Source organism: Xyrauchen texanus, chromosome 6 (assembly GCF_025860055.1).
Source record: "Xyrauchen texanus isolate HMW12.3.18 chromosome 6, RBS_HiC_50CHRs, whole genome shotgun sequence".
In the NCBI taxonomy this organism is placed as follows: Eukaryota; Metazoa; Chordata; class Actinopteri; order Cypriniformes; family Catostomidae; genus Xyrauchen; species Xyrauchen texanus.
The window spans coordinates 42726836-42750771 of record NC_068281.1 but is presented as its reverse complement, the minus strand read 5'-3'; the positions used below and the strand labels follow the sequence as shown (position 1 = coordinate 42750771).

General features: G+C 39.9%; 2 protein-coding genes across 3 annotated transcripts in view; both read left to right on the top strand.

Moving 5' to 3' along the window:
- LOC127645727 (zinc finger protein 420-like) overlaps nucleotides 1-23936 on the top strand; it is a 451613-nt gene that overhangs the window by 4150 nt on the left and 423527 nt on the right. The window contains exons 3-4 of the mRNA XM_052129389.1: nucleotides 1940-1981; nucleotides 18323-18340. Coding sequence (XP_051985349.1) covers nucleotides 1940-1981; nucleotides 18323-18340 — 60 coding nt within the window. The remainder of the gene's footprint in view (nucleotides 1-1939; nucleotides 1982-18322; nucleotides 18341-23936) is intronic.
- The window catches only part of LOC127644814 (gastrula zinc finger protein xLCGF3.1-like), a 126455-nt gene continuing 112084 nt past the window's right edge, over nucleotides 9566-23936 (top strand). The window contains exon 1 of one of the 2 annotated variants that reach the window (XM_052128207.1): nucleotides 9566-9657. The gene's annotated coding sequence lies outside the window, so the exon portion shown is untranslated. The other variant, XM_052128209.1, reaches the window with a different exon arrangement.

Sequence of the window (23936 nt, the reverse complement as noted above, 5' to 3'; positions counted from 1 at the left end):
TGGTAACAAAATAAGACGTTGGCAGAAATACACAACAGTCTAATGTGGTTGGACAACAACAAGCATATCTCATTCGTGATAACAGTACATGACAGTAATACCTTGAGTATTATTAGCAGAAATGGGCGGACTCAGCGGTCCATATACTGTAAAAGAAATATCCTTGATACACAAGAATAACACACTACAATAATCTATCTCTGCCTCTAATCTAACCTCTAACTTGAATCACGTGAGGACGTGTGTAGAATGTGTGTATATCCATCGTTTGACTCCGACTCTGTTCCTCAGATCTCGGGTGATGACGGTAGTCCGTTTCCTTGCTCTGTTGGCGGGCGGTATGGTTACTTATTCTCGGCTGAGAAATCAGCGATGTTGAAGCGGGAAGAGAAATCTTTCTTCACTTCTGCGAGCAAACGGGTGAAGACGCGGATTGCTCCGCAGTCTCCTTTGGATCCGTTAGTGTGTGCGGTGTCCAGCGAGATGTAGATTGTATGGCCACAGTTTCAAGACATACGTTACTTCCTTGTGCAACGAGTCTACACCTGAGAGCAGCAATCGCTGCGTCTACGCATGGCACGCAATGTTGCTGGAAGCGATGCCCAGAAGGATCTCAAAGGTTTTTCTACTCCCGATGACATCATGGTTGAGGGGCGTTCTGTTCCTCATCCAATAGGAGTTAAGGGTTTGATCCTTTAGGATTTCACACATAGGTGTAAAGTGAGCATGGTTTCATGGGATTTGTAGTCTGTTTTGCTGTCCCTTGTTTGATTTTTGCGGTTTTTATCAGTAAGGTTTTATGTGTGCGTGCGTGCGTGCCTCAGTCAGGCTTTACAACTGTGTAGGCCCTGAATGCATGAGGCCCAACAATGTCTTGATGGGAAAGCAAGAACGAGAGGCACTCAAAAGTGTCCAGCTGCAAGGGTGGCAGGAAGACATCCCTGACCACTGTCCCACCACCAGGAGATGTTCTGGGATTAATTGGGTGAAACATCTGTGATAGGTGGCTCCTGGCTGATGACACCGTAGCTGGACAACTGAGGGCACCGGTGGAGATGCAGCAGGCAGTAATGCGCAGCAGGTTTAAACATATTCCTGTGCATCTGATTAACAGCTGTAAGGTTAATTTCCTCATATTGATTTGGTCTTAGTGAATGTTGGATAGTTCAGAGATGGGTATGGTTTGGGTAAATGGTGGGGTCCGTCAGTCATACATGCTCCCCTCCTGGCCGTGAGGAGTGACCGCTTTTTCCTGTGGATCAGCATCAGTCATGACAAGATTTGTAGATTTCTCGAGTGAAGGTCTAGAGACTAAAGTTAAGGTTAGGTTTAGGAGTAAGGTTTCTGTGGGACTACAAATAAACACTGTGTAACAATGTCAGGAGGCAGCAATTGTCTACGTGAGTGTTTTATTACTCCTTCAGCGTGAACAGAAAAGGGCTCTTAGTTGCAAAACACACACACCAACGAGTCTTTGAGGGTTCACTCCCTGATATGACAGCCAAAACTCTCTAGTGTCTCTCTCTCTGCCACTCGGATGCGTTCGTGCCCTTTTTAGGTCTCCCTCCGCCATCACTATAACAAGAAATGGGTGTTGCCTATAATGACAGCCCAGGTGACGAGCCGCCTCTTTCTTTCCCGCAGACAGATACATGACCACGCCCCTTCCCCACACACTGCCAGTGATGAGACATTTTTCATGGTTAACCGACTAGAGCTCAAATCATTTTCAATCAGAGGGGCACTTGGAATGTTGTTTCCTGTTCCAAGATAAACCAATGAACGTGACAATGACAGAGTTAACCTTGAGCATAAAAGAGATAATTTATAAACCAATTCTTGACCTCTGTTGTTTTCTGCTATTGTTTGATTCACTTATCTACTTTCTTTTCACATTTATCCCTCTTGTATTGATTTTGTAGTTTTGTTTTTATTTTAGACCTGATGAAGCTGAAAGAGGAAAGTGAAGCACTGAATGAAGTGGATGAGAAACATCAGTTTCAGGAACCTGACAAATTCGTAAATGGAAATAAATCTCATAGTTACTTACAGACTGAAAAGAAGCATTCTCTAAAAAGAACAAAAACTGAACATTCTTTCATCTGCCTTCAGTGTGAAAAGAGCTTCTCAGTAAAAGGATCCTATGAAAGGCACATGAGAATTCACACTGGAGAGACTCCATACAAATGCCTTCAGTGTGGAAAGAGTTTATCAGACAAAAATGCCCTTAATGATCACATGAGAATTCACACAGGAGAGATGCCTTTCACATGCTGCCAGTGTGGAAAGAGTTTCAGGTATAGAGCAAGTCTTAATAATCATGTAAGAACTCACACTGGAGAGACTCCTTACAAATGTCATCAGTGTGGAAAGAGTTTCAGATATAAAGGAAGTCTTAATATCCACATAAGAATTCACAAGGGAGAGAAGCCTTACATATGCCAACAGTGTGGCAAGTGTTTCACACACCACAAAAGTTATAAGGAGCACATGAGAATTCACACTGGAGAGACTCCATACAAATGTCTTCAGTGTGGAAAGAGTGTAATAGACAAAAATGCCCTTAATAATCACATGAGAATTCACACAGGAGAGATGCCTTTCTCTTGCCTGCAGTGTGGAAAATGTTTCTCAGTAAAAGGAACTCTTGAAAAGCACATGAGAATTCACACAGGAGAGATGCCTTTCACGTGCCTTCATTGTGGAAAAAGTTTCTCTAGAAAGGGAAGTCTTGAAAGGCACATAAGAATTCACATTGAAGAGAAAGCTTGTGCATGTCTTGAGTGTGGATAGAATTTTAATGACAAAAATATAGTAATAATCGGGGGCCAAGCACACATTATTCACAGTAGCCCCATATTTGTTTTTTGACTGGATGAAAATGAGTGTGAGGGGCAAACTAACATAAATGTGATGTTTTGGAGATGAATGCAGGAATTATTATTTTTTGTTTGCAATGATGTAACTGTTATCATAATGAAAGTCTAGTCATCATGTTGTGTTACATGGATGTGGGATATTTCTGCTTGATATCTTTGATGTTTGATCATAAAGGCATTTAATTTCATGATGGTCGTAATATTATAAGAACAAATTGGAATCAGACTGTTATTAGAGACATATCAGAGCAACCATATTATAAATGTTGCTGCAATGCTCGCATTTGCGTTATTACATAAGAGTACAATGTTGCATGATTAGAACACGTGTCTTTGCAAATGATTGTTAAACAAGTTTATGTTATCATGTAATGCAGAACCTTTGCTTCACAGAGTGATATTTTTTAATTAAAATCAAGGTATAGTACCAAGTTTGTGCATCTTTCTGGTTTTGGAAAGTTTGTGTGACGACAGGCCTTTGAATCTTGGCAAGTATGGAATACAATATTTTGTAGGAATTTCCAAGTTGGAAGTCTAACATCAGGTGGTGGTAGGAATTATAAAATTGTTATTTTATTATGACATCTATTTATCTATCTAAAAATAACAAGCAGCAATAATTATTTTTTTTTTTTTACCAGCGCGGGAACGCAAACTCTATAAAATGTCTGTAAACACAGTCAAATATGTCTTAAGTGAAAACGGGCGAGACAAAAACAATTTAATATGATCAGATAGGACCTGATTATTAAGCTTTGCAGTGTGAGCAAGTGTTGGTGTCAGGTTACATCTGCACCAAGCGCTTCTTTGTCGAACACTACTTAACCTTTTCATATACAGATCTTAAATAATAAACTGGAGAAGACATGAAACACCTTTGATGATAAATAAATGGGAAATCCTTTGAGTGTGTAATGTTGTGTTTTTATACCCATTATTTTTCCATAAAACAATTTAACTTGGTCAATGACATACGTGAAAATATATATATATTTTTTTACTATTGCAATGTGTTCCACAAATTGTCCTGCAAAATACTCATGAACGAGCATGACTAGAAGAGGTGCCTCCGAATACTACATCTTGTGTACAACCGCCTACACGCGCTACTAAAAGTTTGTCATTCTATGAACCTGCTCTATTTAAACATGGATTTTTTAGCATGAACAAAATATTTAATCTATTGGTGCAATAAATATGAACTTTATTATATATAAACCAGGGGTATTCAATTAAAGTTCCAAGAGGTCCGCTCTCTACATTTCCTTCCCAACAAAGGTCAATAATGGTGTCAGTAGTCTATTACTAGTAATGTAGTGAAGTTCTCATGAGAAAGTTTCCATTATTTTATATTTATATTCCATTTATAATTCTACTTAACTTTAGCTAACAGTATTTTAATATTTTCTATCTATAAAGACCATGTTTATGCCAGTTTGCCTGTCAAGTAAATAAATCACATTTTAAGAAAGTTTAGATATTTTCTAAAAGAATGAAACAAAGATAAATCATGTCAGAAATTTTTCCACCTTTTATGTGACCTATAACGTGAACAATTCAATTGAAAAACAAACTGAAATCTTTGAGGGGGAAAAATAAAAAACTCACAATAACCTGGTTGCGAATTGAATAGTTTTGGTGATTATTAAGTTATATGGGGTGCCAACTTCACTGAGTTGTTTTTTACCTGTGTAGAAACTGCAATCATGTTGCTTTTTAAACTATGGCAGTATTGTTAGAAACACACAGCAATAATTAAATGAAAAGGTTTTATATTATTTGCTACCTTTACTCCTAGAATTTTTTGCCATCCTGACTGCCCATGTTAGCTGTGTTTTGTGCCAATATCCAAGATCTCAAGTTGTTGGCTAACATTTGATGTTTAGAAAATAAATATTAGAACATTAATTGATTTTGATTGAAAGTAGTTTAATAATTACTAGGTTAATTGGTGTCTCCAAAAAAATTGCCCTAGGTGTGGATGTGGATGTGGAGGTGAGTGTGAGTGTATGTCTGTCTATGTGTGGCCCTGCGATGGACTGGCGACCTGTTCAGGGTGTCCCCCGCCTTTCGCCCAATGTTAGCTGGGATAGGCTCCAGCCCCCCGCGACCCTGTACACAGGATAAGCGGTTGACGATGGATGGATGGATGGCTGGATGGTAATTTAATAATTGTCACATAAAAATACTTACTCATGCAGGAGGTGATGTCCCAACAGTGTAAAGCAGACCTGGGCAACTTACGGCTCCTACCCCACACATGGTTTAATGTGGTCCATGACTCATTTATCCTAAAAGTGTTTTGTTCTGTCACAAAGCCGTAAGCTGACACAAATACCTCCTTCTTTAAAACACATGAATGCAAGCCATTTCCTTCTCAACAAAATTATGGTTGGAAAACTGAATAAAATGAACACTTTCAAACAGCCAAAGACACACCTACGACCCATGTTTGCTGATTTTCTCGCTCGACAACGGCGACTTTGGCACCAGTGTTGCCAACTATTTCTCTGGTGAATAAGGCCCTGAGAATTGAACATGGGAAACACCAGGGTGTTGTCAAAACAAAACAATATTTGGTGTAAATTTTATTGGGCTAATAATGATTATAAGAAATTGTGCAGCATGTGTTATGAATCAACCTCTTCATGATGACCAATCTTTGCAACCTCTTGGAATCTAGGAAGTTAGGAATTAAGTCAGACAGAAATTCAAGGTGAGTACATTGACTGTTTTTGATTATTACGCTTCTATTCCAGCGGCAATTGTGATTTCCAACATCTCATCACAAACAGTTAAAAATTTTGCTCACTTTGACTATTTGTCAGCTATTGACCGGGTAGGGAAGGAGGTATTGCCTCAAGTGAAGGAGTTCAGGTACCTCAGGGTCTTGTTCATGAGTGAGGAGAGAATGGAGCAGGAGGTTGGCCGGAGAATCTGGGCAGTGGGGGTGGTATTGCACTCACTGTATCGTACCGTTGTCACAAAAAGAGAGCAGAGTCAGAAGGCAAAGCTCTCGATCTACCGGTCAATTTTCATTCCTAACCTCATCTATGGTCATGAAGGCTGGGTCATGACTGAAATAACTAGGTCGCGAGTACAAGTGGCCGAAATTAGTTTTCTCAGAAGGGAGGCCGGCTTCTCCCTTAGAGATATGGTGAGGAGCTCGGAGTAGAGCCGCTGCTCCTTTGTGTCGAAAGGAGCCAGTTGAGGTGGTTTGGGCATCTGGTAAGGATGCCCCCCGGGTGCATCGCTGGGGAGGCGTTTCAGGCACGTCCAGATGGGAGGAGGCATCGGGAAAGACCCAGGACTAGGTGGAGAGATTACATGTCCACACTGGCATGGGAACGCCTTGGGGTCTACGATGAAAAGACTACCAGTCACTGCTTATCACAATATTTGCAAGTTGTATGAAACTTGACAAAATAAAAATATAATCTGGTTATGAGCAAGCAGTATGCGGCCGAACCAGATGATATTAGTAAACCCTGCAACCGCTGACTATGAACGGAAGTCCTAATTTCTTCAGTTGCTGATTGCTCAGTTGGAAAAATGTTTGTCTCAGATTGCACCCTGCTGTGTTTAGAAGTTTTGTCACATATGGAGAAAAGGAAATCATATAGTTGGCACTTTAATGTATCCCTTTTGCAAAATCCTGAATTACAACAAATGTTAAAGGCTGAAATCAATATCTATGTGGAGACCAACTGGTCCTCAGTATCCTCTGTGGGCATGGCTTGGGAGGCACTTAAGGCAGTTCTTATGGGCTGGATCATACAATATACCACATTCACCCAAAAATCCAAAGCGCAAGAATTCATGGAATTAGAAGGGAATATTAAAAGTGCAAAGGCAGAGCTGAAGCACCAAATGTCGTCTAATGGCCTCAGAGATTTGATCTGACTGAAATACAGATCTAAAACTATTTTGTCACGGAAGGTGGAGTTTTGGCTATTCAGGGAAAGACAGTTATACTTTGAGTCGGAGAACAATGCAGGAAAACTTCTTGCTAGATATATAAAACAGAGAGAGTCTTTTTCTACCATTTCCTCAGTGAAATCTGCTGGTGGTGAAATATTTACCTCAGCCATTTATATTAACAATGTCTTTAAAGAATTTTATCTTGATCTTTATAGTTCCACATCTTCATCTACTGAAGAAGATATTAGAAACTCTGTGGAACCACTAGAATTTCCTAAACTGACGGCTGAGCAAAAAATTATCTTGATTCTGAGATAACCTTGGAGGAGCTTGGCAAGGTAATTAAGGCCTTGCCCACAGGCAAGACTCCGGGGCCAGATGTCTTTGCTGCTGAATTGTTTAAATCTTATGCTACAGAATTGGCTCCACTTTTGCTAGAAGTTTTTATGGAAAAAATTGATAGATTTCACTAACCATGACACAAGCCTGGATCAGTCTGATTCTTAAAAAAGGACAAAGATCCAAGCGAGTGTTAAGTTACTGTCCAATTTCCATGATGTTAAGATATTGTCAAACATGTTGGCTAACCGATTAAGTAAAGTTATGACATCTCTTATACATATATCAGGTGGGGTTTATTCGGGGCTGTAACTCTTCTGATAGCATTAGGCATTTCATTAATGTCATGTGGGCAGTGGATAATGATCAGACTCCGGTCACTGTTATCTTACTTGATGCTGGAAAAGTGTTTGATATGGTAGAATGGGATTATCTTTTAGGATTTTGGAAATGTTCGGGTTTGGGAATAATTTTATTGGGAGGATTAAGTTACTTTATAGACACCCGGTAACGGCGGTTCAAACGGATGGATTAATTTCAGATTATTTTACTCTGGATGCCCTATTTACCCCTTATTGTTCTGTCTGGCCCTGGAACCATTAGCAGCTGCGATAAGAATGGAAGATGATTTTCCAGGGGTGGTGGCGCATAAGCTTTTGCTGTACATAGATGGCATTTTATTATTTGCCTCTGACCCTATAGATCTTCTATGCCTTGCCTCCACAGAATTATTCATCCCGTTCTCAGGATATAGTCAATTGGTCTAAATCCGAAGCTTTAGCTCTGACAGCGTACTGCCTGGTAACAGCTTTTCAGCCAGGCGTCTTCCAGTGGCCCAAACAGAGTTCAGTTTGACCCATTAATAAAAAGGTTTTCGAAGCTATGTGAGCAGATGGGCTTCATTACATTTATATATGACTGAGAAGGTTAATGTAATTAAAAGGAAACTACCTGCTAAAATCACTCCCTATATTCCCAATAAATTAGATTTTGCCCCAGACTCATATTTTAGGTGATGGGTCAGTCATTAATGTAAGGGATAAATGCATTAAAAAGTGGGTCCTAGCCAGTGTTATGATTGACAGACATTCAAGAGTGGTGCACAGAGATGGGCAGGGTATACATATATATAATTATATATATTTTATATTGGCATATATATATATATATATATATATATATATATATATATATATATATATATATAATTTCAGTTTTTGGGTAAAAATAGGGTCAGGGTGGGGTTGGGAATTGGGAGGGGGAAAGGGAATAATGGGGGTTATAGTTGGTTGTATGAATATATGTTTTGCTTTTTGCTGCACATCAAGAAGGAAAATGTTGTGACTTCACCTGATTGGTTTTATACTCACCAAGGTTGGCAGGCTCTCTGGGACGACCAGATCAAGCTGGAGGAAGAGGGCAGAGAGTCAGGTGCTGGTGTGACAATACCTAGCGAGTTGCTGCATTTGGTGTTGGGTGGTTGCACTGGAAATCTACCATTTGATTGACTTTTTACTTTTCCTGATGTCATATATTTTTTATATTGATATTTTACATTTAGTTATTGTCATCGACAAGTTAACTATCTTAACTCACTATCTAGCTCGATCACGACCACTGAGGTATTTTCCAAGTCATTCAGGATTCTTAGTTTCGAGCCTCCCACGGCTCTGCCTTCCACGACTTTGCCCCCATCACGGCCGCCAAGCCAATTTCCATGTCGCAGCCAGGCCAGAGTCTGCTCCAGGCCATGTCGCAGCCAAGCCCAAGACTGCTTCATGCCATGTCGCAGCATCTGCTCCACGTTCCTGGCCCTCCTCTGCTCCCCGTTCCAGGCCCTCCTCTGCTCCCCGTTCCAGGCCCGCCTCTGCTCCACAGGGGACCTCCATCCCTACTGTTCCAACTTGGTCCTCAGCCCCAATGGCTCCACCCATCGAGCCTCTCATAGCTCCACCCCCACCACAGGCTCCACCTTGATTCCATGCTCCACGCCCTGTCATGCCTTGTAGTCATTGGTTGTATTGTTACCCATGTCTGTGTATATAAGCCTTCATGTTTGCCATTGTCTCTTGTCAAGTATTGTTTGTAAGTGTAAATTTGTTTAAACCATGCCAAGTCTAGTTTATGTCAAGCCACATTTATGTTTAGCCATGTTTTAGTCATGTTCATTTTTATGTCTAGTTTAGTTCTCATTTATAGTTAGGGTTTTGGTTTCACATTTATTTAATAAAACTGCACTTGGGTTTTTCACTCGATCCATCTTTGTCATTGCCAGCAGCAGCAACTTCGTTACAATGTGAAAGAGCCTTGAGTTACTGTATCAAGCCTGTAAATGTTTTTCTTTTTCTCTTGGGTGCAATACTCATCCATGCCACCATAGGGCAATAAACAGGGAGTATTTCACAGAGTTGTCTAGAAAGAAGAGTGAAGAAGACGCACAAGGAAGTATTGATGTATGTTGATTTTGTCAATCCATCTAAAGTCCGGATTGAGGAAAGTTCTTTTGTTCAGCCCTTATGTAAGTTGATAGTTTAAAATGTTGATACTAGTATTAGTACCTTTTTTGTATTGTTTAATCTCTGTTTTTCCAGATCTTGAGTAATTGTCCTGTATAAATGTTTGTTAGATGCAGGATTGTTTGAAACCGCTTTTGATGTTTGTTAAATTGAATTATGTTGTTGCTTTTTTTTTTTTGAGTATGACTGGCCAGTTGGAGACTTTTATTCTTGAGGTTTAATTGAATTATACTAATTTTCATCTTCTCCATCAACAGATTTAAAGCCTGCCTGCATTCATGTATCCACTTTAAATGAGCCATTTGAGACTGGACTATTGTTGAATGCCAAATTCTGTTTCTTGATTGTGATGTAATCTTCAATACATCAATTTTGTGGATTCATGTTTTTGTTGCAAATTATAATCACTTAATTTCTAAAGGACTGTGTGTTTTATAATGAATGTTGAATAATCCCTCCTTTAATCCATGTAATTGTTGAGAGTATTTTAGATGCCATAAAGATGATTATAGCCTAGCTTTGGTTATACATGGTTAATAGGGTGATGGCATTTCCTACAACAATGGGATATTGTATAAATTAAGGAATCTGGGCCTTTTTTTTTTTTTTTTGCCAGATCTTCTCCATACCACACGGCGATCCTGATTCACCTCTGCAGTGAGAAAAGGTGGTTTATAAAGAGGAACAACGCCCAGTGTAACCACTGACGTTTACTGACATACTATAACAAAAATGAAATGTGTTAAAGAAGAGTTTAAAGAGGAGAGTGAAGACATCAGTATTACAGAATCATGCAGAATGAAACACGAAGATACTGAAGAACAAAGAGGTTGGTGTTCATTCTTGATTCTCAATCTTCATAATGATAAACCGTTAACAAAGCTGCATACAGTTCACCAGATCTTGCAGCTGTAATTATAAAATCAAAGAAGCAGTAAAATTACAGTTAAACAAACAAATAATACCAGAATCAACATATGACAGAGAGGATGATCTTCAGCCAGTCAGAGATCACATTAAGTAGATTCTTGTCCTTTGTTTAAATAGTGGTTCAGTTGTATTTCTTTTTTCACATGTGTCTCAATTTACTATTCATTTTAGACTTGACTGAAGTAAAAGAAGAAAGTCAAGAACTGAATGACATGGAGGAGAAACACCATGATCATAAATGTGATCGATTCATGACTGGTGAAGAACCTTTAAGTGGCTCAAAGACTGAAATTAATTTTTCAACGAAAAGAACTCGAGGAGCAAGAGCCAAAAATTCTTTCACCTGCCATAAGTGTGGAAAGAGTTTGGCACATAAAGCAGATCTTCTGCGTCACATGATAATTCACACTGGAGAGAAGCCTTTCACCTGCTCTCAGTGTGGCAAGAGTTTTGCACTTAAAGCAAATCTTCTGCGTCACATGAGAATTCACACTGGAGAAAAGCCATACCACTGTACTTCATGTGGGAAGAGTTTCAGCCAATCATGCAATCTCAAAATGCATCTGCAGTATCACTCTGGATTGAAGCCATTTAACTGTGATCAGTGCAGCAAGAAATTTACACTGGCATCACAGCTAAAGTTACACCTGGCAAATCATTCTAATGAGAAACCTCACGTGTGTTCGTTTTGTGGAAAGAGTTTCGTTACATCATCAATCCTGAAAACACATGTAAGAGTGCATACTGGAGAGAAGCCATACCTCTGTACTTCATGTGGGAAGCGTTTCAGCCACTCAAGTAGTCTAAAGACTCATTTAAAAAAGCGTTGTCCAAAACTGTCATATGAGCAATGTTAACTTCAGGGCCAAAATGTATTAAATGTAATCAAATGTCAGTCAGTTCACTAGATCTGTTTGCTGTCGACTGAAAGTAATGAAATCGTTAGAAAATAGAAACTGAACAAGTGAGAGGACAGAAGTGCGTAAGTTGAGGCTCAGATTTTGAAATACTTTGTTTTAATTGACAATGATCTCTTGTGTTACATGACAGCAAGAAGAGCCTTTCTTCAGGAGCAAAGTGTGTAATTACTGTTGTGGACTCTCTGCTATGTACAGTGCCTTATAAAAGTATTCAGACCCCTGACCAATTCTCTCATATTACTGAATTACAAATAGTACACTGAAAATTCATTCTGATTGATATTTTATTTTAAAACACTGAAATTCAAAATCAATTATTTTACGTTGACATTATTTTTTTGATGGGAAATATTTGTATGAAATTCAACCCCCACATGGTAAAATTTGATCGAGCCACATTTTGCTGCAATAACTGTTTATTCTTCTGGGGTACATATGTAGCAGCTTTTCACACAGTGACAAAGTGTTTTTGGCCCATTCTTCTCAGCAGATTTTCTTCAGGTTGGTTGGGGGATACTTTTGGACTGCAATTTTCAAATAGTGCCACATATTCTCAATTGGATTGAGATCAGGACTTTGACTGGGTCACTGTAAGACATTTATATTTTTGTTCATGAGCCACTCCAATGCTGATTTGGCATTGTGCTTGGGATTATTGACCCGCTGAAAGGTGAATTTCCTCCCAAGCTTCAGTTTTTTAGCTGACTGAGGCAGGTTCTCTTGCAGTATTTCCCTATGTTTTGCTTCATCCATTCTTCCTTCAATTCTAACAAAAAGCACAGTCCCTGCTGATAAGTATTCCCACAACATGATGCTGCCACCACCATACTTCACTGTAGGGATGGTATGTCTTGAGGCATAGGAAGTGTTAGGTTTGCACCACACAGAGCACTTTGAGTTTTGGCCAAAAAGCTCTATCTTGGTCTCGTCTGACCACAAAACCTTCTCCCACATCTTACAAACCGGCAGCCATGCTTTCAGATGGTACATTTTGAGTAACGTTGCCACCCTCCCATACAGGCCAGCGATATGCACTTTTCTTGATATGGTTGACTGGTGCACCATTACTCCACTCCCAGCCACTGAACTCTGTATCTCCTTCAAAGTGATTGTTGGCCTTTCTGAGGCTTCTCTCACAAGTCTCCTTTTGTTAGAGGGTGTGGCCAGCGCTGAGTTGCTTAATCAACAGGAGAGCGGTAGAGGAGGAGCCGGGGACGCCAGAGAGAGGAAGACGTACGCGGCTGCTGTGTGTGCATGTCTGTGTTTTATGTTATGTTTAAGTGCCTTTGTACCATTAAAGTTTATGTTGACTTCTCAGCTGATTCCTGCCTCCTCCTTGCCCATCCTTGAACTGCGTTAGTTAAATTTAACACCTTTAAAAACCTAAAAAATATGATTCATAATTTTGTGCCCAAGGATGCTAGAAATTGGGACAAATGGCTCGATCCCGTTATTCACAGTTCGAGAGGTTCCACAGGGTTTTCCCCATTTGAGCTGCTGTATGGGCAGTGTGCCTGATGTCTTATGCGAAGCTTCGTCGGAGGGGCCTTCAACCAGTAAGACTAAATTCAATACGTTCTTGATCTTAGAGCAAAGGTTCTTAGGTTGGTTCGCAGTCCTTTTCTGCATATCACAGCGCCGTTTTGTGGTCCATTTTGCTTAGCGCCCCAGCTCATTTTTGCTTATTGCGGCCCATTTTGCGACCGGCCGACTCGGTTCTCCCGCTGGACAGTCCGCCCCTGATCGGCCGTAAAGAGAGTCGGCCCACCGGGATAATGCCCAGTTTGCCAGATTGCCAGTCCAGCCCTGTCAGAGACCCCAGTTATTGAACTAATTTAAATTCACCAAGAAAACGCTTAGACCTAAACAAGTCTTTTTATTATTTTCTGATATGAAAGCAACTGCAAGCTTTTTTCTCTCTTCCAAATACATGTTTTCAATGTTTCTTGTGCACACTGTCATGTCTAGATGTGTTTTTGTTCGTGTTTTGTTTTCATGTCTTTTATTTTGAAAAATGTCCTGTTTGTAACGCAGTTTAATAGAAAGGAGGCGGCGAGAACCGGCTTGGCAATATAAATAATATTTTAAATATAAACTGAAACAAAAGACACAAACACACACATGACGGTCAGCCAATCTCTCTCTCCTCGCACCACTGTCTGCAATCGGCCTTTATCCCTCTCAGAGGCTTAATTAGCCTGATAAGTGACCGGGTGTGTATAATCACGACCCGGCCCCGCCCTCCGCCCTGCCACATTCCTCCCTCGTTCTCTCAGGCTGGGGTGCCCTGGCATGACGTACACCCCCCCCCCCCTCTCTTTCCCTGGGGAGGGGTGTGCCTTCCACCCCGTCTGCCGGCAGGTCATCCCCGTCTTCCTGGATGAGGGAGGGGGCAAGGGGAGGGAAACAAATAATTAAATAGGGGGGGTACTACCTGTAATAGTGTAGTACCCCCCCAAAAAACACTGTAAAATTTAAAAGAGAGGGAAAAGGCCAACGCAGAGCGACAGTGAGAGAGAGATTAAAAAAAACTTAGTCACCAGTTCTCCGATACGCCGTAGCTTGGTCCCCGGCCACTTCTCCGCCCTCTAACAGACGACAGCCGCGCCTCACCAGGCGGATCGGAGGCTGTCCTCCAGCCCCTGTCGGATGGAACGCCCCGCCGCATTCTTGGGGAACAGAAGGGGTCTCCCCCGCCCCTGGCAGTGGTTCTCCCGCTCCAGGCGGTCGGGGTCTCAGTCCCTGCCATGTTTCAGCGGCTGGTAGGGGACTCCTCCGCCCCTGGCAGTGGCCCTGACCGCTCCAGGCAGTCAGTTAGGAGCCCCTTCTCCCCTCGTGGGTGGCTGCTCCGTTGGGGTGGACAGTAGTGGCGAGAACTCTACTACGCCGTATCCCTCCTCCTTCCCGGGTATCGGCACCAGTGTAACGCAGTTCAGTGGAAAGGAGGCGGCGAGAACCGGCTTGGCATTATAAATAATCTTTTAATTATAAACTGAAACAAAAGACACAAACACACACATGACGGTCAGCTGGCCGTAAACGATCTCTCTCTCGTCGCACCACCGTCTGCAATCGGCCTTTATCCCTCTCAGAGGCTTCATTAGCCTGATAAGGGACCGGGTGTGTATAATCACGACCCGGCCTCGCCCTCTGCCCTGCCACACTGTTTCATGTCATGTGGTTCCCTTGTCATGTGATTTAATGTTTCCCTCCATGTTCATGTGTCTTGTTTTCATTGGTGTATTGTCTTATCAGTTCTAGTTTGTCATTGGTTTAAAGTTATTAGTATTGTTATCTTGTTTATAGTTGTGTCTGTTTATTGGTTTTCTTGTTATTGTTTTATGTCTGTGTATTTAAGCCCTCATGTTTGCCATTGTCTCTTGTCAAGTATTGTTAATGTACCACTGTTGTATTGTTCAAATCAAGCTATAGTCAAGTCATGTTATGTCAAGTCTAGTTCATGTTTTTAGTTAGGGATTTTGGAGTACATGTTTGGTAAATAAACTGCACTTGGGTTCTACATCTTCACGTAATCGTCTTCGTCATTTCCAGTGCTAGCACATCGTTACACACACCTCTCGTTTTTTTTATGTGGCAAACTCATAAAATTGCACCTCTGTGACACTTTCTGCAACTCTTGTCTTGTGGAGGGCAATGCAGCGCTTGACTCCTCGACTCAACTCATGTGAAATGCACTTTACAATGACAAAAGTACATTATTGAAACTCAAAATGATTATTATTTGTCTATTGTCTTTTCTGATAAAAGCCATGCTCAGCAGTTTAAATAGGCTACTGTAGGAAAATGATACTGTAGATCTGCTTTGTGTTTATAATTCTTATACTGAAGTCAGTAGATTTGTAGTCATGCAAGATTTAATAAAGGACGTTATTGAAACTCACTATTATTGTTGTCTTTTTGGATGAAACATAATGCTCAGACTGACTATAGATCTGCTTTGTTCTTTTAATGCTTAAACGCTATAAAGTCTCGATAGATTTCGGTCATGAACTACTCAAAATGATTCACTGACTCACTCATCACACATAAGACGCTCATTTGTCGCCACCTAGTGACATTTCCAGAAGGGGTCACTGAACTAATCAGTTAATAAAATGAAATAAATTTGTGAAACATAAGCAAGCCTCACCAAAATACTCTTTATTTTGCAGCTAATTCTGCACAATTGTAAACTTGAATCACTAAAATAGCTTGAATTGATGCTTTTAGCTTAAAAAAATATCTCCAGAAAAAATGTTTATGGACCATTGATTGTCTTACCTTTTTTGCCCCTCATGAGTTTGCATCCCTGTAATTTGTTGTGGCATTGCAAAAACAAATCTACAAATTAGAAAAGAAAATGTGTCGTTTTTCATCACCCATTTAGAGCTCTTGTCACCTGTTACCTCACACAACGTAGCCACGTGATGTTTTTTTTTAAAGGAAACATGGACAAGTTCTTGAAAAGGAAAAATATCGATTATGTTTAGCCTATGTGGGATAGTGGTGTCTCGTAGTATTTTTAGTCGTAAAAGGTTGGGAAACGCTGTGGCTGTGTCTCGTTTGGAAGGCTGCGTCCTGCAGAGGTTTAAAAGAAACAACAACAATTTGCCTGTAAATATGATGTTCAAACGTGTTAAATCCCAAGTTTAAGTACCTCAGTTGATGGGTGCAGAGTATATAATATGTATAATTATATGAATAAATCATAAAATTAAATTATTAGACAAAAATAACACCTGTAAAAATCGATTTTCTTTTATCTCTACATCTTTATAACTCTCCTAAAATGTACCTCATACATTCCCTTCTAAAGGGACTTTGTTACCTTCTCACTCAAAGTGCTCGCGCTTGTTAAAGAGTGGCGTGCTGTCATAGCAACCATGTTACGTTCCGTTTCCGTTCGTCCTGTGAAGGCCGTCTTGTTTAAACGAGTTTTGTTTAAAGGGGGAAGCTCGGTATTCAGCAGCCTTCTTTAGGACGCGACCTCCGGAGGACGTATGCTTCCAAACAAACACACACACCCACACAATAAAAAAAGGGGCTTTGCGTTTATCCTGTACAGTAGGTGGCGGTAATGCTGCTAAGGAGTCAGCGGCCGTTAACCAATAAAGCGCTGCGCTGCGTCTGCTCGTTCTCTGTGTGCTGTTGGGAGACTTTTGTGAATTATCTTCTCTTGTCCTGCATATGGAGGTTTACGTGCTTAATTTTAGAAAGCAAATTAAGAAACATTGTTAAACACATTTTCATTTGGATTCTGCCTGATTGTGGAGGTACCAGTAAGAAATCTGGGCAAACAAAACAATACGGTGCTTCTAATGAAATTGGTGAGTGTTTTATTTTCACGTGTGCACGTGCATCAGAATTGTTTGTGCACGTGGCGATATTTCAGATGTTTGTGCAAACTAATATTCGGCTGTTTTTCATATGTGTTCTTATGTGTGTTATAGTGTGTTTTTATGCTCTAAACATTACCAAGGAAAATAGTCTATGGTGCAACAAAGCTCATAATTTAATAAAAGCAATTCCATTAATTCTTCGGTTAAAACTGGTGTAATATTTGAGCACTGAAGTTGTTTAAATGGATGTTTTTACAGTCATTTTAGGGTTTGTTGACATTACGTCGTCATGGTAATGAAGGTGTAAAATTGGATATAACTTTACACAGAAAAGTTTAGTAAGTGACTTTATCACATTAAAATCATGTTTACATGCATATAGTTTACGTTTTGTGTACTTTTGAAACGGTGACTATTTTAATGTTTACGAATTTGCCCCCATTGTTAGTGTTACTATAATTCAGATTTATTTATTTTAAAGAAAAGGTTTGAGGAGTCTTTTAATTTTTGTGTAAATCAACATTATGCCACAAGTATTGTCAATTGAGCTTAACGTGTATTGAACCCAGAATATTCTTTTTTTAAAGTTTAATTTTGCTTTCATGTTTTCAAACTCCATTTAACCCTCCTTTTGTCGTAAGGTTTTACTACATCAGATTTCCTACATCAGATCAGAATTTTGTTCTTCCAAATAAAATTGAACATATTTATCTCAGTTGCCTCCGAGTCTGAGACCATCAACCTGCGCATCTTATCACGTGGCTTGTTGAGTGCATTACCATTGAGATATGGGCAAGTGGAGGCTTCATGCTGTTCTCTGCGGCATCCATGCACAATTCCCCACCGAGAGCGAACCACATTTTTGCGACCACGAGGAGGTTACCCCATGTGACTACCCTGCCTAACAACTGGGACAATATGGTTGATTAGGAAGACCAGATGCTGTAGCAAAAAACTAAAGAGCTTGTGGGATCTGCTGTATGTCTTGACGAAATATAGTGTCATCTGCTAATTGACTAATTGCTATAGGTTTTCCAAACACATCCGATTTCTTTACTCAGGCTAATCATAGTGGTCAACATATCTGCTGCAAGAATGAAGAGGAGGGGGCATAAGGGGTGTTTTTATGTTCTTGTGGATTCGTTTGACATCATAATCCACTGCTGAAGTTCAATTAAAAACTGAAGAATGTGAGTACCAATAATGCTTAAAGTCACCCAAATGTGTTCTCGGTCAGGGCGAACATTTAGGATGCATTGCATAGACTGAGCCCTTCATAGGTTCATATAATTTTTTTATGTGATTCTTATAATGGTACCCCCAACAAATCGTATTAACTTTCTGCTCTCTCTTAGAATGAAATCTGCTTGACGTGCTACTGAAGATGGAGTTTGTTAAAGAAGAGTTTGTTAAAGAAGAGATTAAAGAGGAGAGTGAAGACATCATGATTTCAGAAACATTCAGTCTGAAGAATGAAGATACTGAGGAACAAAGAGGTTAGTGCACATTCTTTATATATTTAATCACTGCTGAGGAGCAGGAAAGGGGGTTGTTCACCCAAAAATGTCATTTGCTCATCTTCATGTCATTCCAAAGAAATAAGACTTGAATACTGTCCTTATACTGTCGTCTCTGCGCAGCACAGGAGCGTTACTCACAGTAGCTGATTTGGTTTGATTCTAAAATTGATTGAAATTTATAGTCAAAAGTGGTGAATTTGTACTCAAACCTTGCTTTCAGTAAAGATGATCAAATGAGACGTAACTTCTCTTAATAGACGGTGAGCTGAGGGGAGATTTCGTGTTTTCAGACGATCTGTGGGGATGGATAACCCAGTTTTTTTATAACCACTACACTTCTCAACAAAGCAAAAACAAATTGTGGACACTCACATACTTTGCACATTACTATAATATCTAGAGGTCGACCGATGTTGTTTTTTTCAGGCCGATGCCGATCTTTTGAAATCCGGGTCGGCCGATGGCCGATTAATGCTGCCGATTTATTTTGGCCGATATGTGCTTGTTTTTAACCTCTTATTTGAACCTTTTATTTGAAATATAAAATGTAACACAAATAATTACTTAAGATAGACAACATTTCTCAACAAACACATTTATTGAACACTTGACCGATCTGCACTTGTACACTTAAATTAAAAATGTATAATGTAAAAACATATTGTATAAATGATGTATAACAAATATATTAAATAAACAAAGCAGGTGTTACGAACTGCTCCGAGACACGAAGGTTGAGATCCAAATGCAGCTTTAATTAAGGGGCAATCCAGACACGTAATCCAATATTCAGAGCATCCAAGAGAAGCACAGGCATAACTAGGGATGGGTATCGTTAAGGTTTTAATGGTATTACAATCTTACCGATACTGTTTATCGATCCGGTACTTTAACGGTATTCTTAACGGTTCTTTTTGTTATATATATATATATTAGTGTTGTCACGATACTAGAATTTCTAGCTTCGATACGATACCTTGAAAAATATCGATATTCGATACCATTTTCGATACCACAGAGAAAAAAACTGCCACAATATTAAGAGGGTAGAACTGTCTAGAACATGACAATGAGGTATATTTTACATGAACAAAATGTCCTGAGGTATTGCACTTGTTCAAAAGCCTCTCAGATTGCCATACATTCAAAAACCAATAAAGTGCAAGTAAATAAAAGTGCAATCTTTTGTATTTCCAAGTCAAATCAAATCCAATCTCAATGTCAACAAAAGATACTTAAACGTCAAGGGGGGTTGGGGTTGACTAGCTTTCATAAGGTCTCTCGCTCTCTCCCTCTCTGCCGTGCACGCTTATGTATGTTGTGTGCGCGCTATCTATGTTATGCGTGCAGTATGTTCTGTCTCGCATGTGCGCTATAGATTCCGGGAGATTTGAACTAAATTGCGGGCATCAGGGAGAAGCTATCAATATGCGGGAGACTCCGGAACTTCCGGGAGACTTGGGATGTCTGGCTTCATATCAAAAATATTTCCAGATAGCACTCCTGCTGTGTTCTTTATCAAACAAAACTGGTCGCTGAGCGCCGCGATGCACTCGCTATCTTTACATTCACTTCACTTTTGCTATTTAACCAGAGCGAATGAGAGGAGTGCGAGTGTGTGTGGTGTTTGTCAACGCGCCTTTGGAGAGAAGTGAAAGTGACAGCTCGGCTAGTATCGATACTTAGGGAAATTAGTATTGGTACCGTTCAGATATTTCAGTATCGATATTTATCGAAATATCGATATTTTTGACAACACTAATATATATATATATAATTACACAAATATAAACGTTATATAGGCACAGTGATTTAATTTCAGGAAGGTCTACTAACATTACTGTTCAGGTGTGGTCTAAAAAGAAATCTAATAAAGTAATCAATTGTAAAATAACACTGCATAGTTTATCATAGATAGATTAATGCTTATTAATGCAGAAGTTATTCATTTAAGAGCTGTAAGTGATTTTGTCTTTGCCTTTTGTTGTTTGATTCGCAGTAATGGCTCAATCGTCACATGTTTAATAGACAGCTTCCCTTTAAGACCGAAGTTCAGATCTAATAGGCTCCTGATGCAGCATATTTTCTCCCCAACTATTTCCATAACTACGTCCATTTAAGACATAAACTGTGTTTTAGTGAATCTCCAAGCCGGTCGTTTTGACATATTTTTGTGTATATTTGATCGTTTAGACGCAAGCACATGAAACCCAAAGTAGCCTATACTTTGCTTGTCTCTTTGCGATGTGTTTCGAGCGTGCGTCGCCTTGGGAACGGTCTCTCTTGCGCTCTTTTTATTATTAAACGCGTCCCGCAATTTAGCAACAGTAGCATTTTACAACAATCACCGATCGTGCTGATTCTGACGTTAAGTTTGAGTTTTAGGGAGAAATGTCAGTGCACCGCTGTGAACGGAAGGAAGTTGTGCTAGACAGAATGCGGCTTATGTATAAATATTCTTTTTATAATCTTTGGAAGGCAAAATCTCAAATAAAATCAGACTAATAATCACAGATCTAAACCAGGCTATGTCTGAATGTTTAGTTCTGTCACTCATTTAGCAGGGCTCGTGTTGTGCTCGCTGTGGCACCGCGTGAGCGAGTTCTCTCTCTCTCTCTCTCTCTCTCTCTCACTGCGAATAGCTAAATTGCATCACAGACGAATGGTTTCATATTATTATACATAGAAATGGCTGGCGAGATAAAATAACTTTCTCTTTATAGCAATAAAGAATGTATTTTCTTAATTTCTCCAGTACTGACAGCAGAACCGATAACGTCCGAGCTTACCAAAGCCAGTACTTCACTAGCCTATACTGCGTTGGTATATTTTTATTACTTATTTATCTGCATTGAGTGACAACCCTCTCAAATATAAGACACACAAACAGAACAAATAAAAGTCTCAGATTCACGGTCTGTAATTGCAAAATTCTTGCTTGCTTATTGTGACATGATAGCAACCCTTCTGCTGTGATAATGCAACTTCAACTACGCTATCAATATGCAAAGTAGCCGAACGTCATGTCAACTACCGCGTTTGTCACGTTTTTTCTTGAAATTGGCAGTAACATATAAAAAGTTTTTAATTAAATCTAAAGAAGTTATACAAATTTAACCCTTTCTGTTTTCTCCAAGGAACTTAGCTCCTTCCTTAGGCACTGGATGAGGTCAGCTCACTCTGCTGGAAAATGACTCTAGGGGCAGCATGTGTCGAACACGTGTTCCACAACAACACTAGGCTGCCCACAGATGCGCCTGCCTGATAATCGGCTTGATATGCGTGGATATTGGCCGATGCCGATTATGTAAAAAATGCAAAAAATCGGCCGATTAATCTGTCGACCTCTAATAATATCGGTAACTTTCTCCAGGTTATTTTCCCGGCGAATAGAGCAGGCGGCTACGTGTGGGGTCCGACATGCATGACGTATTTGTTGCCTTCATCCAATAGCGTGCGTGGGAAAGTGTTGGTGTTGGTGACACGTTTGTCAACACACTGGCGCGCTGATATGAAGTTGCTGTCTGTGCACATCTTTTCGAGAAGTTATTTTAGTCCACGAAAGATTTGAACTTGTTAACTCATTTTGCCCACTTATGCTACATATTCAGTTTGACACAAAATGTGAATGTAGAGGTAACGTTATGCGTTTTCACTGTTTTTATTTTATGTAACCATCTTTTGTCATACGATGTCCTGTCATTTCATAATCTTTAATAAATATACCATTCTGATTTCACACATTTGATCCATGGTATTGCTTGGAAACACAACATCATAAAAACCATAGACATCTACAGCAGGATACAACGTTAAAATAGCCTAAATATAAAGTTATGAAACTTCACTTTGCCCTCAGCCAAAACGATTTGCCAAGGAACAAATTATAGATTAATGAGACCAAAGATCACCCGTTAGATATACACAAGATGAATTATATCTCATGTTTAACCACTAGACATCAGAGCCAGCGGCAAACGTCAGAAGCACTAGCCGAGGTAAGGCTGTTCCAGGTGGGGTACATGAGCGCTGAGCGCCTGGATCTCTCACTCCGAAAACGTCAGATCAAAATTTTAAATAGGCTCTATCTTTATGAATAAACCATAGATTTGAGCTTGAGACAACTACATTGTCGACTGAAAAACTACGTTTCGTGACACAATAACAGTAGTATTTTGAAATTTCGAATTATTTACTAATTGTATAATGGCCAAATACAACCAGAAACAAATGTTCAGTCTTGCTTGTGAAAGGTAATTCCTCGAGACCTGTTTTCAATTGTGTGGCGATTTGTACAGCCCCAAGCAGCACACGAAACACATTTTTCTCAATTCCCGGTATGAAAGTTATGGGAAAGTTGCCCTATGCAATGTGGCGGCACCTTTGACGTACGCTCCAGCGGGCAATTGGGCGTCTATGTATTTATTATGTCTATGATAAAAACGAGCCAGACAATACTCTTTTTCCCGCACATTTTTACTGTGGAAGAAATGGCAAAAACATGAAGTGCTGCATGCATATATGTGAGGGAAATGGACCCACCGTTCCCTTCACAGACATAAGTTGGGAGAAATGTATTAAATCAGTGTTTCTGTGGAAAGACCTTGAATGCAGAGAAAGTCTTATAGCAGAAGAGGCAGTACAGGCATACAAGTTACAAAGCCAGGAACCTACAAACCAGTTAGTCAAACCAGCTAACATTGGCTACCACAGGGAGTGCTACAGCCATTTCACAAATATCACGAAGATAGAACGAGCACAAAGGAGAAGAGAGAAGGCAGTATTAGTTGAAGAAACTGCAAATGAAGTTTGGTATTGTATTGTATAGACAGGAGGTGCAGTAAAAGACATACAGTGCAGTATTATATTGTATAGATGGGTGGTGCAGTTTAAGACATTCGGTACAGTGTAGACAGTAGTATACATTTAAGAAAGTAGTATGTTTTACAGTAATAGAAATTACATAAATGATCATAATAGAAATGGATATGCAGTATGACCAGACACAAACAGTTATGTGCAGTGTAGTAGCAGTAACAGTATAATAGTACAAATAATATAGTTATATACAGTGTATTAACAGTAATATAATAAAAACATCCTGCAAAAATGTACCCTTCCAATTATGGCATTATTAACATCAACAAGGCCAGACACCTGAACACTGTGAAACTGGTTTATTAACCATGTTAAGGGAACAGGTGAAACCAATATATGGAGCATGAGTTTTCCCCTGCTGAAAGTTATAAACCATTTTTCTTTAATCAGTGATGTGGGGAAGGGTGCAGAACCTCAATCTATTGTTTTGCACTTTTTTTTGTGGTAGAGGCAGAGGATGGTGAGGCAACTCCAGTAAAAACACGGGCTCTGAGGTCTAATGCCCGTGATCTCTACACTTCCAAGCAGGCCCAACACCTGCTTCCAGTACAATGCATTATTTGCAAACATGAGAAGTACAAGGTTCAGACACACAGCAGGAAAAGGGTAAAAGAAAAACTAACACAGTGTGAAACACTCCATGCTGGGAAACTGCTTCTCGCCGCTGAAGGGAGAAGGGATGAGTCTCTCCTTC